This window comes from Sapajus apella, unplaced genomic scaffold, assembly GCF_009761245.1.
Source record: "Sapajus apella isolate SASKATOON/1434 unplaced genomic scaffold, GSC_monkey_1.0 scaffold106, whole genome shotgun sequence".
NCBI classification, from domain to species: domain Eukaryota; kingdom Metazoa; phylum Chordata; class Mammalia; order Primates; family Cebidae; genus Sapajus; species Sapajus apella.
In genome coordinates this window covers 1,562,951-1,579,420 of record NW_022437046.1, presented here as the reverse complement: position 1 = coordinate 1,579,420, position 16,470 = coordinate 1,562,951, and the positions used below count along the sequence as shown (strand labels likewise).

The following is a 16,470-nucleotide window of genomic DNA, read 5'->3' as shown; positions in this document are numbered from 1 at the left end:
TCCCTGGGATACCTGAGGAGCAGGCTTGGCGGGGGAATCAGGTTAGGGAGTGGAACTTCTGTTCCTCACCCCTCCGTCTTCCTCCTCCCGCAGGACAGAAGCAGGTGTGGCGGTGACAGCTGCCCCCAGTCCTCCACAAGGCTCCATTGTCCCTGGCAGGGAGCCTATCCCCAGCCGCAGGCTGCAGTGTGCCTCCCCAGGCCCTCCTGTCTTTACTCTGCCACCTTCTCCCTCCTGCTGCCCTTCCCTTGTCTCATCTCTGCTTGCCCTAGGGCCCTCCCCATCCCTGTGAGGTCTCTGTCTCTGGCTTTCTCTGGATTTAAGCCTCTCTCCAATGAAAGTTAGATTTGGAAGGGCCCTAGGGGATCACCAAGTCCAACCCTTTTATTCTTCAGATGAGGAGACCAGCTCAGAGAGGGGCAGGTCCTGTCCAAAGCTGCACAGTAGGCTGGGGCAGAGCCCAGTGCTATGCTCGCTTCCACGCTGGGCCATGGGTGCACACTGCCCTTGGCATCAGGCATCCAGGGTTTGAGATCTGACTGTGACGATCAGCGTTTAAGCACACAGGCACCTACAGAAACTTGGGGTGGGGGGATCTTTTCTCCTCAGCCGTTTTCCACAGCCCTAAGCTGCTCTCTCTTCCCCTTCTTTGCCCAACTCCTCTCTTTCACTATCCCTGCTGTCTGCTGACCCCTGCCTCTGGCAGACACTGTACTTGGGACACAGACTAGAGCTCAGGCCTCAGTGACTAAGATGTGCACCCATGTGCCCAGACACAGACACACAGACTGTACAAGTGTATCATGGGATCTATAAATCCCAGCTGAAAACTGATCAGACCACCAGGAGGCCACTCTGGAACCCAGTGTCCTCTTCCTGTCAGGGCTCACATACCTCCTCCAGGAAGCCCCTTAGGAGCGCTGAATATTGTTTCTGTCCAGCTAGCCCCTTTGTGACAGCTGAGCGCTGTGAGCCTAGGTTCCTTCTCTGTGACCTGAAGGGTAAGACTGAGTCCCCCATTGAGTCCTGGGGCCACTCCTTCAGTGTCTCCAGGAGGGGCTCAGCTTCCTGTCGCTGGGTGGGGAGAGCCCTGAGGTCCTCACAGGACATGGGACAATGGGGAGGCGGTGACAGATGAGAGGCTGAGTCTTCCCTAAAGCAGACTCCACCTTCCCCTGACCTCCCTGGCTGGTGGCTTGGACACAGCCCTGGCCTGTTGGCCCCTTAGGACTAGGGTCCTGGTGTGACCCCACAGTGCAGAGGTCTGGGAATCAAAGCCCTGATTTTCTCTAACTGGCGGCTGTGGAGGCCAGGCCTCCAGGACACCGGTAGGCTATTCGCGGGTTGGTGCAGATTCCAGCGTCCGGGAGGGGTGAGCTGGGCTTCTCTGGCCTGGGGGGGCCTGTGTGGGGGAAGCGGGAGAGTGGCGAACACAGGCTGGGGTGGGATTACGGGGAGCTGGGAATACCTAGCTGAGACTCCCTCCTCCTAGCCACTTTCCCCACACTTGAAATTGGCTGGAGAGGGAACCAGAAGTTGGGTGGGGTTGGGAAGGGACAGGAGCCAACAGCCAGCCTCTGGGCAGTGCCTCTGCTGGGCTAGGGGGCAGAAACCTGTCCTGGGAGTGGTGGGAGGCCTGACAGGGGAGTGAGATTCTCCAATGAAATTGGCATTCCCTCCTCTTAGGGGAGGGGAGGGGGCCGTCTCCAGGCTGCTCAGCAGGTAGCCCATCTGGATGTGGGTAGAAAAGAAGACTCAGGCTTTGTGGATTAAAGGGATGGCCCTGGGGTCAGGCACTTATATCGACCCTCGTCATTTCCTCTGCGGATGCGGCTAGGTGAGTGGGGTCGTTGCACAGAGGGAAGGAACAGGCCAGGGCCAATGTGTACCAGGCCTACAGGAGAGTCAGGCACATGGACGACCTCATCACACCCTGGCTGCAGTCAGCCCCTCATAGAGGCCCAACCACACGCCACTGTCACTGCGGGAGATGGCCACACCCAGACCATCACCCCACACACAGACCCAGTCTCCCTAGATGACACTCAGACCCAGCTGCAGGCACACCCAACTGCAGGATGCAGGGACATGTGGGACAACCAGACACCCTGCCACAGCCACACTGCCAGCCTCCGCACACCAGGTGCAGCTCCGGTCACCCCTACGGTCAACCCAAGGAGAGCCAGAGATTCCAGCAGTCATGGGAGGCATCCAGTGCCCAGGCGAGAAGAGGGGGACACCAACAGGGAACCCAGAACCTCCCCCATGCCAGACTGTGCCTCCCCACAGCTCACAGAAGGAGCGCCTCAGGCTGTTTATTTCCTAGCAGGGACTAGCAGGGATGGGTGTCTCATCCCCCTCCCCCTCCCGGTCCCCACCACACGATTCTGAAGCTGCCAAATCAAATCAGCCCCTGCACCCGCGCCAGGCTGGCATGGCGGCCAGCAGCTGACGGGAACGAAGCCAGGCTCAGAATATCCCGCCGCCTGTCCGATGCCTGGGTAGGCTTGCTGGGTGGGGGTGGGGAGGGGCAGGAGCCTGGCAGCCGGGCCCTGGGCAGTGCTTCTGCAAGAGGCTGGGGGTTCAGAATGCCGAGGGGTAGTGGGCTTCTGGAGAATGAGTGAACAGGTCCCTGTGGTATCTCCAGGCTGCTGTGGCAATGTCTCCACTGCCAGCATTCAGTGAGCTATGGAAATGGTACTGGTGGGATACAGGTTGGGGGTCTGATCCAGTCCAGATGACTGGGCACTGGGCTGGGGTGGGGGCTCCCACATGCGCTCACATTCATTCTGGGCTCACAGTGCCCAGGCTGGAAGCCCCTTGGTTGTCTGTGAGTAAAGACCCAACTCACTGTGGAGGCCCAGTGACTATGTGAAGTGGACATTACTGATCCCATTTTACAGATAGGGAAACTGAGGCTTAGAGAGGGCTAGTGGAGTTCCCTGGAGAGAAGCAGAAGTGGAGGAGGCCTCAGAAAGGGTAAAGAGGTGGTCATTTTCACTCCTTAGGAGTCCTAGGTGTAAAGAAGGAACATGGCTCTGTTCTCAGAGTCAAGGAACAGAGGATACAGCAGAGCCAGAGGTGCCCATGGGAAGCAGAGAACAAGGAGGGAGTCTGGAGAGAGAGCTGGGTGCAACCAGGCAAGGCTCCCTGGAGGAGGGGGCCATCCATGGGCTTGCTGGGGACTGATGGGGGGCAGGCTGGGGAGAAGGGGAGAAGGCCTGGCCAGCCTCAGCCCCTGACCTTCTTGTCTTTGCAGCCAGCCTGGACCCCCTTGCAAAGGAGCCAGGACCCCCAGGGAGTAGAGACGACCGACTGGAGGTGAGAGCTCAGTGGAGGGAGAAGTGGGTGGGCTTGAGGGGGTGGGGCGCAGACTGCAGATCAGTCTGTGTGGTGCCCTCCCCCTTGGGAGGACGGGGAGGCTGGAGTCGCATCCCAGCCCCAGCCCTCCAGACTAGGATCACCCCCATATCAAGACCATCTCCCCTCGCCCTATATATCCCCAACCTGGAAGTCCTCCAACAAGGCTTCCTCCTCTCAACTCACCTGGGAATCACTCCAGACTCCTTCCTTGTCCTCCCCACCTTCACCCAACAATTCCCTGCTGATTATCTGCCCTGAGTATTTCCCAAGTTCCTCTCCTCCTCCATTCCACCGCCTGCTTGGGTCCAAGCTCCTGCATCTTTCCCTTGGGCCACTCACTGGCTGCCTGCTTTCAGCTTCCCCCATCCTCCACGTGCCACCAGGAGGCTCTTTCTAATGCACAGACCTGAACTTGTCACTCTCTTGCCCCAGAATCCTCCATGCTCCCCATTCCTATGTCCCCTTTGCAACTCCAGCCTGGCTACTGCCCCCCTTCATCTATTCCTGCCTCCCCCAAACCACTCCCGCTGGCCTCTTTCCCACTCAGCTTCCTAAATTCTTCGGGGATCAGCTCTAGCCTCCTCTCCTCTGGGAAGTCCTCCCTACCCCTTGACCACGGGACCAAGCTCGCTCACGCTCCCTCCTCTGAGCTCTCGTGCCCTGGCAGTCAGATGCCGGGGCACTCTGCTGTCTGTCGCCCACCGTGCTGTGCCGTGAGCACCCTGTTTTCTCTATCATGTGACTCTGTGTGTCTGGCTTGTCGTCTTCTCTGCACTGTGAGCTCCTTGAGCCTGGGCACTGCGCTTTCTTTATTCCTGAACCTTCTACCACCCTTGGGTAGGTACTGGTGCAGGGCTCAGCCAGTGCATTTCTTTCCCTGTGAGGGGTGCCATCCCCAACCCCTAACATGCCTTTGGGGTGCCTCATAGGAATCTTCAGTGCTCGAAGGGGCCTTGACGAGCACATAAGGTGGGGTGCTGATGTTGAAGATAGGCATAGAGGAGTGGGTCTGTGTGTGTGTGTATGTGTGTATGTTGTGAACTGGACCCACAGCCAGAACAGCATGAGTCTGCCCAGGCCCAGCTGAGCCGGGGAGGAAGATGCTGCTTGTATCAGCCCTCCTGTGTGCCAGGAGCTTTCCACACCTCCCTTGTTTAATTCTTACTGTACCCCTATGAGGCAGGGACTGCTATGATTCCTGTTTCACATTTGGGGAAGCTGAGGCCCAGTGGGGTCATGCTGCGAGTGAATTGGGACAGAGCTGACAGTGGAGCCCAGATGTGTCCCAGGCTCGAGGCTCACTCTTTCCCATCTTACTAAGATGGGAATGAAGGTGCCCACACAGGGCCTGGTATGCAGAAGGGGCTCAGCACGGGTTCCCTGCTGGGACACAGGGCCAAGACCTGAGAATGTGTTTCCAAGTGGGGCTGGGCCCTGCTGCTGGGAGTTGGCAGAGGGAGACGGGAGGGGAGGGCCTGGAAAGCCATTATTAATTTATTTACTGCCATGGCATTCCCCATGGGGCGGGGCTCCCCCCAGAGCTGGGACAGATGGTGTTCCTGGGAGCCTGCAGTGTCTCAGCAGCCTCGGCCACCTGCCAGGAAAGACTAGATTTGTCATCCACTCAGGGAGCCTTGAGAGGAGGGGGCTTGGGCAAAGCTGAGACCCTCCTGGGCAACAGGGGCTGTGCCCAAGGGAAGGAGTTGGCTCCAGGCTCCCTGCTTATGCCTCTGGAGCAGCCCCCTCTGCCTAGGCCATTGAGTTGCCCTCTGCAGGTTCAAGTTCTGCCCCTTGCTCAGCTCCACTGGCCTCATCCTTCCCCTGAGGCTGCCCTGGGTAGGCCTCACCTGCTCCTACCCCTGTATTCTCTCTGCCTTTCTTCCGGCTGGGTCCTGCTGCCTCCTCCTTCTGACCAAGGATCTTGGGCCATGAGCTCCTCAGCTCTCAGCTCTGTCCTGACCCCATCCCCACACCTGTCCCAAAGACAGTTTGTGTCTGCCTGGACTCCTGGCAGGGCCTGCTATATTTCTGGGTTCTGCCAGCATCCCACCCGAGTGCCCAGGCCCATGCTCTGCTGTGAAGAGATGGGCTGCCTGCGGGGATGCCCCTGACATCGGGAGAGCAGGACTGGAGAGAGTGGGGACCTGAGGGCATTGCTCAGACCATAGGGACAGCTGGAGGGAAAAGGAGCTGGGGAGCCTGAGGAGGGGCCTTCCTGTCAGGGTGGAGGCTGGGAAGCCAAGATGGCCTCATGTAGTGGACAAACCACAGGGTCAAATGAGCATGGGTTCAAGTCGCAGCTCCCTTGCTTCCTAGGTGTGTGGCCTTGTGCCTGTCACTTAACCAGCCCGAGCATCAGTCTCCTCACCTGCCAGGCAGGGATAAGAACCTCTGTCATTCTGGGACATAATTACTGTTATTTGACATTAGCACAACAGAGCTGTTGGGAAGTTACAAAGATTGTATGTGTGGGATGCCCAGCCCAGGCCTGGCTCATGGCAGGTCCTTGGGGAGAGCTAGCCTCCTCCCTGTTTCCCTCGAGGGTGCCATCCTTGGAGCCAGGACTAGGCTGTACCCCCATGAGACAGAGTGCTCTGCAGGGCTGGGCTGAGGCTTATGGAAGTTCTATGGGCATGGCATGCTCTCCTGGCACTGGCTGGGCGGCAGCCAAGAAAGCAGAGCTGCCAGCACCCATCCCTGCCCAGAAGGCGTGTGTTCAGCACACCCTCCTGAGATGGTTCCCTGGCCCCTGTGCCAGCAGCTGGCTTGGAGGAGGGGCTCTTGGCATCCTCCTTCAGGGCCAGGCTCCGCATCATTACTGTCTCTCTGGAAGTTGGGGCTGAGGCAGTTCAAGTTGGTGAACTGAGCATGCTGAGCAATGCCCTCTTTGTGATGGCTCTCAGGGCCCAGATGGGGGCTTGGGAGCCCTAGCTGGGGCGGGGGAATGGGGAGGGGTGACGTGGATGAGGGCACTGGCGTCCAGATTAAATACCGAAATGCACTACCCAACACCAGCTCCTCTATTGCTGCCCTTGGGACAAAGACCACACCCCTTGGCAGGGCATTGCTGGCCTTGCCTGCTGGGTACCCTCATGCCCCCTCGTGTCCCCTCATGCCCCGAGACAGCCAGCACTCCTGCCACATGGTTGTGCTCACTCCCAGCACACAGCAGCTCCTCCCACCTCCTGCCTTCGCTCACAGTGACCACCTGTCTGGAAGGCCTTCCTTTCTTTCTCCACCTACTCTCTTTTCAAGGCCCAGATGAAATGTCACCTCCTTTGTGAAGTTCTCTCAGACTGGAAGTTCCCTCCACCTCAGGCTGAGCCAGTGTCCTCCCTTCCCCAGGCACCCACAGTCCCCATTTCTCTGAGCCCACTGTTGGGAAACCTGTTACCCCACGTGGTGCTGTGGGTAATGTATCCTTTATCCTTCCCCATGGGAACGTGAACACCCAGGAGGCAGAGACTGAGGCTGAGTCTCCTTTGTCTCTTTTGGGCCCATGTGGTACCTGGTATAGGCCTAGTATACAGTAGGTGCTCAATAAATACTTCTTGAATGAACAAGAGTGGCTGTGAGTAGGACTGGAGTAGTTCCAACAAGGGGCAACCTTGGAGACTTGGAGGAGGCAACCTTGGAACTTTGAAGGATGGAGAGGGTCAAGGCCACCGACGGAAGAAGCCAGAGATCAGCTAGGCAGTCAGAGAGGTCCATGTCATCAGCTGCTGACAGCATCCACTGAGGACAATCAGGACCAGAGCAGACTGGGAACAAGCAGACAGAGGAGTCTGGAACAAGGACTCAGCCCCAGAGGGGGCTGCAGGAGGCTGGCTCATGCTTAGAGCCTGGCTCCAAAACATTCTGCCCCTGAGTCCTGGGCTGAGGAAGGCTTGGTGCCAGAGTCAGGGTGAGGCTGAGGCCACCAGTGGTGAATATGTGGCCCCAGCTGTGGGGGTAGCGCTAGGCAGGAGCGGGAGCCAGGCTGGAGGGGGTATTGCCATTGCCACTGGGGGTGGAGCAGGGCTTCGCTGGGGAAGGAGCAGCTTGTGTGAGAGTGTGGGCAGGAGTGGGAGGGAGAAGGCTCCCAGTACAGGAGCACAGCTTACCAGCAAGGAGCCCTGGGTGAGGCTGGAGGTGGCCCTGCAGGCAGCACTTTTCAGGCCGCTGTCTAACATTCCTGAGCGAGAGCTCCTAACTGCCAGGTGTGCTGCTTTCTCCTGGATTCTGTACATCAGGAGCCAGTGGCCTCTGTGATGCCCCACGGCCCCGAGGGAGCGGCTGCCAACAAGTTGGCCATAGCATCTGGCATCCATGGAGGCCCTGAGGCCCTGTCATCTGTCCGTGCCCACCTGTCGGTCTGCACAGGCCCAGGGCGTGCAGGGACCTGGGGCCAGGGAGGTGGTTGGAGCTGCCACTCCAGCCTGTCTCTCTGCCTGCCCATCCACTGTCCACACCCCTGGCTGACTGCGTAAAGGGAGAGATGGGCATCGCAGGTCCTGCCATCTGAGGAGCCTAGTCTGAAGGAAGATGCATTAAGCACCAGGAACTTATACCCAGAGAAGATACACACTGAGCTAGGGGAGGCTTGCAGGCAGGCCTAGGCCCAGGGAGGGCCAGCCTCCTCCAGAGCCTGGAGTTGAGACTCAGAGAAAGGCAGGACTGGCTCAGAGGCGCAGGCAAGTCAGAGGCAGTGCCCAGGCCAGAAGCTGCAGCCCGGGACTGAGGTTCCTACAGCCGGCCCCGCCCCCACCGTCCTGCCTGGCCCTTGGCTGTAAACACTGAGAGAACAAGTTCCGTTTCCCGGGAAATATTTATCTCAGGCTGTGTGAGGAGCGTGTGCGCTGGCCTCCGTGTGTCCTTCCTGCAGGCTGGCCGGGGCAGGAGAGGGGGTTTGACCGGGCCCTGGTTGGGGCAGTCCATGAGGTCAGGAGGGAAGGGCGTGCCAGAGGCCGCTGCCTAGAGCCTGAGTCCGAGTGCTGGCCGAGTGCTGGAGAGGTGGGAGCAGATGGGAGAGAAGCCTGTTTTCTCCAAATCCCACAAATGCCCTCTGCCTCTCTCACATTCCTTTCTTCTTCCTGGTCCATCCTGTCTCCTCCAGGTTCCGGCCTCCAGCCTGGTGTCCCCTCCTCAGGCTGCCTTTTCCTCCTCCTCCTCCCTGCTTCCCGGCTCTCAGCCACTTCCTCTGGGAAGTCTTCCTCAACTTTAAACCTTGAACTCTTGTCCTCTGCCTTCCCCTTCCCCCTCCTCAGGCTTCCAGCAGCTTCACATGGAGCCCCGTAGACCAGCATCGGGCTGGTCCTCTCCGCAGTGGCTCAGCCTCTGTAGCAGCTTTGTACAGGCTGTCCTGGAGCCCTGTTCTGGGAAGCACAGGCCTGGGCACCCTGGGGGTGGCACGAGTCCTGGAGCTCGTCTCCTGTGTCCATCCACTAAAGCCAGCACCAGTGCAGACACATGGGGGCTCCAGGTTGGTGGACTGGGGGAGGGTGGACAGTCCCATGGATCCAGTCCAAATTGGAGTAGGGAGGCAGAGGGCCCAGGGTTCCTGCTGGCCAGCGCCTGGGCTTAGGGCTGTGTATCCCAGACAGGCCAGGCCTGCCGGGGGCCCTGACAACAGGAAATCCTTGAAGGAACAAGCAGAGGCTGAGGACTCTGAGCACAACAACAGGAAACAGCCGTGACACGGGGCAGCAGCCCTGGTGACTGTGCCCAGTGGGGTGGGGATGAGGAGCCGAGCTTGTGGAACCCAGGGTTATACCAAGAGGGACACAGAGACACTGTGGGACAGGGGGCATTCTGCACATGTGACACGGAGCTTATGAGGTGTGATATCGAGTGTGCGACCATGATCACGAGGTACTGTGTGGAGTGCGGGTGACTCACTGAGTATGTGACACTGGGTACGAGGCACTCTGTGACAGCAGATGTGTACACAGTGGCTGTGCCACCAGGTATGTGACACTGTGACACTGTGTGATGTTGATTGTGTGATGCTGATACTAAGTGTGTGACATTGCACATTGCCTGTACCACGTGTGTCATATTGAAAGTGACAATGGGTACATGGAGGGTGTGACTCCATGAGAATCAAATACAGAAACATGAGCAAATGAAGCTGCAGTAACAGGTATGGTCATGAGTCTGTGGCTTGAGTGTCTGACACTGGATTGTGAAACTGAGCGTGTCCCAAGCATATGATCTAGTGAGGCTGAGTGTGCAAAGGCATGACATGGAGTGACAGCAAGTGCGTGGAAGCAAATGTGTGACACTGTGTGACCCTGAGCCTGATATTACATGTGTGATGCTGTGTAATGGTTGTGACAGTATGCAGTGTGCACACAGAGCACTGTGTAGTACACTGTCAGGGGAATGCACCGAAGGGTTCAGGCAGGAGAGTAACACCATCCAAAGGATAGTTTTAAAAGATTGCTCTGGTCTGGGCATGGTGGCTCATGCCTGTGGTCTCAGCATCTTGGGAGGCCAAGACAGGTAGATCATGAGGTCAGGAGTTGGAGACCAACCTGGCCAACATGGTGAAACCCTGTCTCTACTAAAAATACAAAAATTAGCTGGGTGTGGTCGTGGGTGCCTGTAATCCCAGCTACTCAGGAGGCTGAGGCAGGAGAGTCATTTGAACTAGGGAGGCGGAGATTGCAGTGAGCCAAGATTGCGCCATTGCACTCCAGCCTGGGCAACAGGGCAAGACTGTTTCAAAAAAAAAAAAAAAAAAGGATTGCTCTGCCCAGGCACAGTGGCTAACCCCTATAATCCCAGCACTTTGCAAGGTGGGTGGATCACCTGAGGTCAAGAGTTCAAGACCAGCCTGGCCAACATGGTGAAACCCCATCTCTACTAAAAATACAAAAATTACACAGGTGTGGTGTCAGATGCCTGTAATCCCAGCTACTCCGGAGGCTGAGACAGGAGAATTACTTGAACCTGGGAGGCGGAGGTTGCAGTGAGCTGAGATTGCACCATTGCACTCCAGCCTGGGTGACAAGAGTGAAACTCTGTCTAGAAAAAAAAATTGCTCTGGCTGCAGCGTGTGTACGTGTGCATGTGTGCACGTTGTGTGGCAGAGGAGGGGGGATAAATTATGGGATGCAGAGAGGAGGTGGGCAGAGCTGTTGGAGGCTCCTGTAGCTGCCCAGGCAGGAGATAGTGCCTGTGCTGATGGGGTGGCAGAAGAGTTAGAGATAAGGACCAACTTTGGAGATATTTGAAAGTGGAAATGGCAGAACTTGCTGATGAATGAGAAGGTGAGCAAGAGGGAGAATCTGAGAACAACTTCCAGGATTCTGGCTTGAGGGACCAAGTGATGGATGGTGGAAATGTTTCTGAGATGGGCAAAGGCGGGGGGAAGGTCAGCACTAGTAGGGTGGGAGGACAAGGAGGCAGAATTCGAGTGAGCTGTTTTAAGGACGTGTTAAGAATCATCCAGGTGAAGGCGTGCCTCGGGCAGTGGGGCCAGGCTGGGGATACACCTGGGGAGTTGACAGCCATGGAGAGTTTGTTAAGGTCCTGGATCTGGCTGGGATGACAGAGAAAGGGTGCTTGGCAACAGAAGAGGTGGGGACTTCGGACTGAGCCTTCAACCCTGCATATTCCATTGTCTAGAGGCTGGGAGGTGAGGAGGAGCAGCAACGAGACAGGAGGAGGGCCAGGGAGGCAGAGGAGACCAGGAGTGTGAAGCCAGAAGCCAAGAGAGGAGAGAGGCTCAAGGGAAGGGAGGGATGGTGTGTGGATGGTGCTGGCCCACAGGTTAGATGGGCACTGGAAGATCATGCTGTGCTGGGCCCTGTGGAGGAGTCAGGCTGATGGGCTGGATCCAGAAGTTAGACAGGGCCTGGGTGGAATGGTGAGGGAGGTGAAGATGTGAGCCTGGAGAACCCTTTGGAGATGTTGGGCTGTGAGGGCTGCAGAGGACGTGGTCGCTGGAAAGGGAGATTACATTTTATCTTTTTTTTTTGAGATGGAGTTTTGCTCTTGTTGCCCAGGCTGGAGTGCAGTGGCGCCATCTTGGCTCACTGCAACCTCTGCCTCCCGGGTTCAAGTGATTCTCGTGCCTCAGCCTCCTGAGTAGCAGGCATTACAGGTGTGTGCCACCATGCCTGGCTAATTTTGTATTTTTAGTAGAGACAGGTTTCTCCATGTTGGCCAGGCTGGTCTCAAACTTCCGACCTCAGGTGATCCACCTGCCTCTGCCTCCCAAAGTGCTGGGATTACAGGCGTGAGCCATCCACCTGGCTGCCACATTTTTAAAATTATTATTATGGACAAGTTTAAGCAGACAAAATGCCAGAGAGAATAATAGAATAAACTGCCATATACGCATCACCCCAGTTCAACAATTGTTGGGATTTGGCCTCATTTGTTTCCTCTATTCCCCCCGCCCCACCTGTGCTTTCATTTTTTTTTTTTTTTTTTTGCTTAGGCTTAACATTTTTTGAATGTGGTAAGATATACACAGTCTAAACTTTACCATCGCAACCATTTCTAAGTGTATAGTTCAGCCGTGGTCGGTATATTCACACGGCTTTGCAACCAACCTCCGGAACCCTTTAATCTTCTCAAACTGAAACTCTGCACCTATTAAACAGCAGCCCCATTCTCCCCCATCCCCAGCTCCTGGCACCCACCGTTCTACTTCCTGTCTCTATGACTTGGACTACTCTAGGTGCCTCAAGTAATTGGAATCATGTAGTATTTGTCTTTTTGTGACTGGCTTTTGAGTTTACTTAGCATAACGTCCACAAGTTTTATCCATGTTACAGCGTGTAACAGGATTTCCTTCCTTTTATGGCCACATAGTATTCCGGCGTATGGACAGACCGACACTTGGGTTGCTTTCACATTTTAGCTATTGTGAATAATGCTACTATGAACATGATTGTACAAATATCTTTTTTATTTTATTTTATTTTATTTTATTTGAGATGGAGTCTTGCTCTGTCACCAGGCTGGAGTGCAGTGGTGTGATCTCAGCTCACTGCAACCTCTGCATCCTGGGTTCAAGAGATTCTTGTGCCTCAGCCTCCTGAGTAGCTGGGACTACAGGTGCATGCCACCATGCCCAGCTAATTTTTGTATTTTTAGTTGAGATGGGATTTCACCATGTTGGCAAGGATGGTCTCGACCTCTTGACCTTGTAATTCGCCCACCTCAGCCTTCCAAAGTGCTGGGATTACAGTTGTGAGTCACCGTGCCCGGCCCAGTGTACAAATATCTCTTCAAGATCCTGCTTCCAATTCTTTTGGATGTATACCGAGAAGTAGACTTGCTGAATCGTATGGTAATTCTATTTTTTAGTTTTTGAGGAACCTCCATACTGTTTTCTGTACATTTTCACATTCCCACTGACAGTGTACAAGGGTTTCAGTTTCTCCACATCCCTGCCAACACATGCTATTTTCTGTTTTTTAAATTTTATTTATTATTATTATCTTGTATGGTAGGTTCTGGGGTACATGTACGGAACATGCAGGATTGTTGCATAAGTCCATACATGGCAATGTGGTTTGCTGCCTCCATCCCCCCGTCACCTATATCTGGTTTTTCTCCCCATGTTATCCCTCCCCACCCTCCCCACCCCCTGATGTCCGTTCCCTAGGCCCCCCACAACTGACCACAGTGTGTGATGTGCCCCTCCCTGTGTCCATGTGTTCTCATTGTTCAACACCTGCCTGAGTGACAACATGCAATGTTTGGTTTTCTGTTCTTGTGTCAGAATGATGGTTTCCAGATTCAGCCATGTCCCTATGAAGGACACGAACTCATCGTTTTCTATGGCTGCATAGTATTCCATGGTGTATATGTGCCACATTTTCCCTGTCCAGTCTATCATTGATGGGCATTCTGGTTGGTTCCAACTCTTTGCTATTGTAAACAGTGCCGCAGTGAACATACATGTGCATGTGTCTTTATAATAGAACAATTTATAATTCTTTGGGTATATACCCAGTAATGGGATTGCTGGGTCAAATGGTATTATTTTTTTTAATGGTAGCCATCCTAATGAGTGTGAGGTGACATTTCATTGTGATTTTGATTTGCATTTTCCTAATGATTTGTGAGGCTGAGTGTCTTTTCATGTACTGGTTGGCCACTTGTGTATCTTTGGAAAAATGTTGATTCAAGTCCTTTGCCCATTTAAAAAATTGGGTTGTTTGCTTTTCTTGTTGTTAAATTGTAGGAGTTCCTTATATATTTCAGATATTACCTCTTTATCAGATAAAAGCTTTGCAAATATTTTTCTCCCATTTCTCAGGTTGCTTTGCTGAAATATTTTAAAGCAAATCCCAGACATGATGTCATTTCACCAAAGGTAGACTTTTTTTGTGGGGGGAGCTTTCCGGTGAAGACTGAAAAACCTGCTAGACAAATTCTAAAATAGATGTAACATTGGATTTTTGTTTTTTAAGGCCAGGAGGTCCTGGATGATGCTGAAATGTAACAGTGACACACAGCCAGTGTGGAACTGTGTCTGACGCTGTGTGAGGGTGACATGGTGGCTTTGGGAACATGGGTGCGACCCTGAAGATGTGGGAGACCCTGAGTCAGAGTGGCAGCAAGTGATCACTGTGTATGTGGCCCTGTGAATCCCCAGTGATGTGGGACAGGTGGACGCTGTGGACGCTGAAATGACTGTGCATCACTGAGCAGGTGGAACCTGCTGTGTAAAGGCCACAGGGGTCATGTCTCCTTGTGTTGTCCTGGTTGGTGAGTGTGACACAGTGCAGGACTCTGCATGGGAGTGAGAGGGACTGAATATAGGTGACATGGCTGCATGTGATTCAAGTGGGCTCAGCCCCAGCCTCAGCTGCTGACCATATGTGGGAGCATGGAGATTGTAGGGCAGATGAGGAGAAGCATTGAATGGGGACAGAAATGGTGTCTGTGCCCAGAGACGAGCTCCTCCCTTCTCTGAATACCCAGGAAGGGTTCCTGGGGGCAGACTGTGGGCACTTCAGCAGGATGTCGTAGGTGCTGATGAAGAGCAGGGCCTGTGGCGTCAGACAGCCTTGTCTAGGCTCTTACATTTAGCAAATCATTTTACCTCTTGAGCCTCAGTTTCCTCAAGTATAAAATGGGGGCTGTTGGGAGGATGACATGAAGCAGTGCTTGCGTGCACGCAGTACCTGCACTTGGTAAATGCTCTGTGGTCTTTTGGGGAGCGGTAACCTCAGTGCCTGCACCCCAGGCCTCCAAATGACAGGAGCACCGGTGGGAGCACAGTGAGGGTGCACTGAGGGAGGTATCATCTTCTCTCACACTCACAGCCCTCCTCTCTCCCTCTCCCTCAACTTCTGTCCCCTCCTGGGTGTTGTCACCAACACCCCCTCCGCCTACTCACTCCTGCCCCCTCCTCTCCCCTGCTGTCCTCACCACTGTCAGCCTCCAGCCCAGGCTCCTGCAGCCTCATTCAATTAGGCCGATGTAATTTGCTCAAGAAAAAGCCCCATAATTTGGTTAATCACACCAGTAGGGGATCTGGTCCCGTAGGAGTGTTGGGGTGGATAGGAGTCCATGCCCACAGCGGAGGCACAGGTGTCGAAGTGCCTGTCTTTTGGGACCTCTACCCACTTCTTTGGGCTTCTTTCAGGAGCCAACAGAATCCAGCTTGGGTCTATCTCAAACCCAGCTACAGAGGCCTTGAAACAGGAGGCTGGATTTCCTGGGTTCACTTGCATCCCTGGGACGGTCCCTGCCACTCTCTGGGCCTCAATCTCCCTTTCCAAAAATGGGAGTGGGATTGGGGGTTCTCAGAGGCCCCAGCTAGCCTAGCTCTGAATCCCAGCTCTGGTCAGTCCCTGTGTCTTCTGAAGTGCCTTCTCCTGGGCCTTGGGGAGGGAGTGCTGGAGGGTAGGTGGAGAGGACAGGGCCCCAGGGAAGTGGGGAGGGGTGAGTGTCCTCAGAGCCTCATCTGGGATGTGTCCACTGCAGTCCTATCATCAGAGACCCTCTAGTTCCAGGCTGCACATCTGAAGGTGGGGCAGGAAGAAAGGGAGCTGCCCTTTCCTGGTCACCTGCAAGGCCAAAGCCTCTTAACTATGTGGGCTAGACCTTGCACAGCAGCTCCAGCAGAGGTGGGGCGGCACTGAAACTCAACCCGCTCTCCCTCACCAGGCCTTGCCCCTCCAACTTGCATCTGCCCAGAGGATTGGGCTCCTTTCTTTTTAATGTCCACACAGGTGGCCCCACCCCCCTGCTGGGAATCAGTTTAGGAAAAAGTTTGATGGCTCAGTTTAATCTTGTCAGCAGCTCTAGGGGAAGGGACCATTTTATGGATGAGGAAACTGAGCCCAGGAAGGTCCAAGGACTTGTTCAGTCCATGTGGCGTGTGGCAGGGCAGGCAGATGAGCCCACATCTGAGGGAGGGGATGGAAGAAGTGACAGGGGTGCACGGAGGAGGAGAATTAGACCCTCTCAGATTCCACCAGTCTCAGCCACACGTTCACTCACTCATTTGGAGACAAGGCTAGCCACCAGCACATTCACAGCCCCCTCAACAGCCGTGCACTCACTGCACCACTGTCACACGGACATCAAAGACCTGAATCGCATATGCATGGGCGCAGGCCCACATGGTCACCCCCACGTGCAGATGGCCAGTGCACACACATAGACACAGGGTACTCACGTGTGTTTACACTCTCACAAACCACGTGGGTTACAGGCTCCCACAGAAACACAGACCTACATACTTTCACACGGACATTCTCTCAGTGACCCAGGGAACATAGTCTGCCACGATCATGTGATGGCCCCTAGGGACACGCCCCTATGGACCACTAATGGGCAGCCTGCACATGTGCTTAGGTCACCAGCAAAGCGGGAGTTCTGCACAGAGTGAGAGGACAGGTCAGTTTTGATGAGTGTATCCAGAGTTCTGCAATCAGAAAAAACACACAAAAGCTATTTTAATTTTCATTTCCAACATAAAATTTAGTTTGAATTGAATAGAGGGTCTGAGGGTCTGGTGGGAGGGCATCATCCTCTTTTCAGGGCTTTGGGGTTCTAAGGGACCCACAGATTCACGACAGTCCCACAAGATATCCCAGTGTGTGTGTGTGTGTGTGTGTGTGTGTGTGTGTGTGTGTGTGTGTGTGTGTG

At 54.8% G+C, this 16,470-nt stretch overlaps 1 protein-coding gene and 1 non-coding gene across 8 annotated transcripts in view; one reads left to right on the top strand and one right to left on the bottom strand.

Moving 5' to 3' along the window:
* Positions 1-16,470, top strand: part of PDE2A (phosphodiesterase 2A) — a 100,277-nt gene that overhangs the window by 40,682 nt on the left and 43,125 nt on the right. For 2 of the 7 annotated variants that reach the window (XM_032258847.1, XM_032258846.1), the window contains 2 exons: positions 3,009-3,140; positions 3,260-3,321. The exons of 2 other annotated variants lie outside the window; for them this stretch is intronic. In XM_032258847.1, the coding sequence (XP_032114738.1) occupies positions 3,009-3,140; positions 3,260-3,321 (194 nt within the window). Of the gene's footprint in view, positions 1-1,648; positions 1,838-3,008; positions 3,141-3,259; positions 3,322-16,470 lie in introns of those variants that run through there. 3 more of the 7 variants (XM_032258851.1, XM_032258852.1, XM_032258853.1) reach the window with 2 other exon arrangements.
* On the bottom strand, positions 13,700-13,761 carry LOC116537125. Its single transcript, XR_004262967.1, has one exon. It is a non-coding gene; the product is annotated as a U7 small nuclear RNA (small nuclear RNA).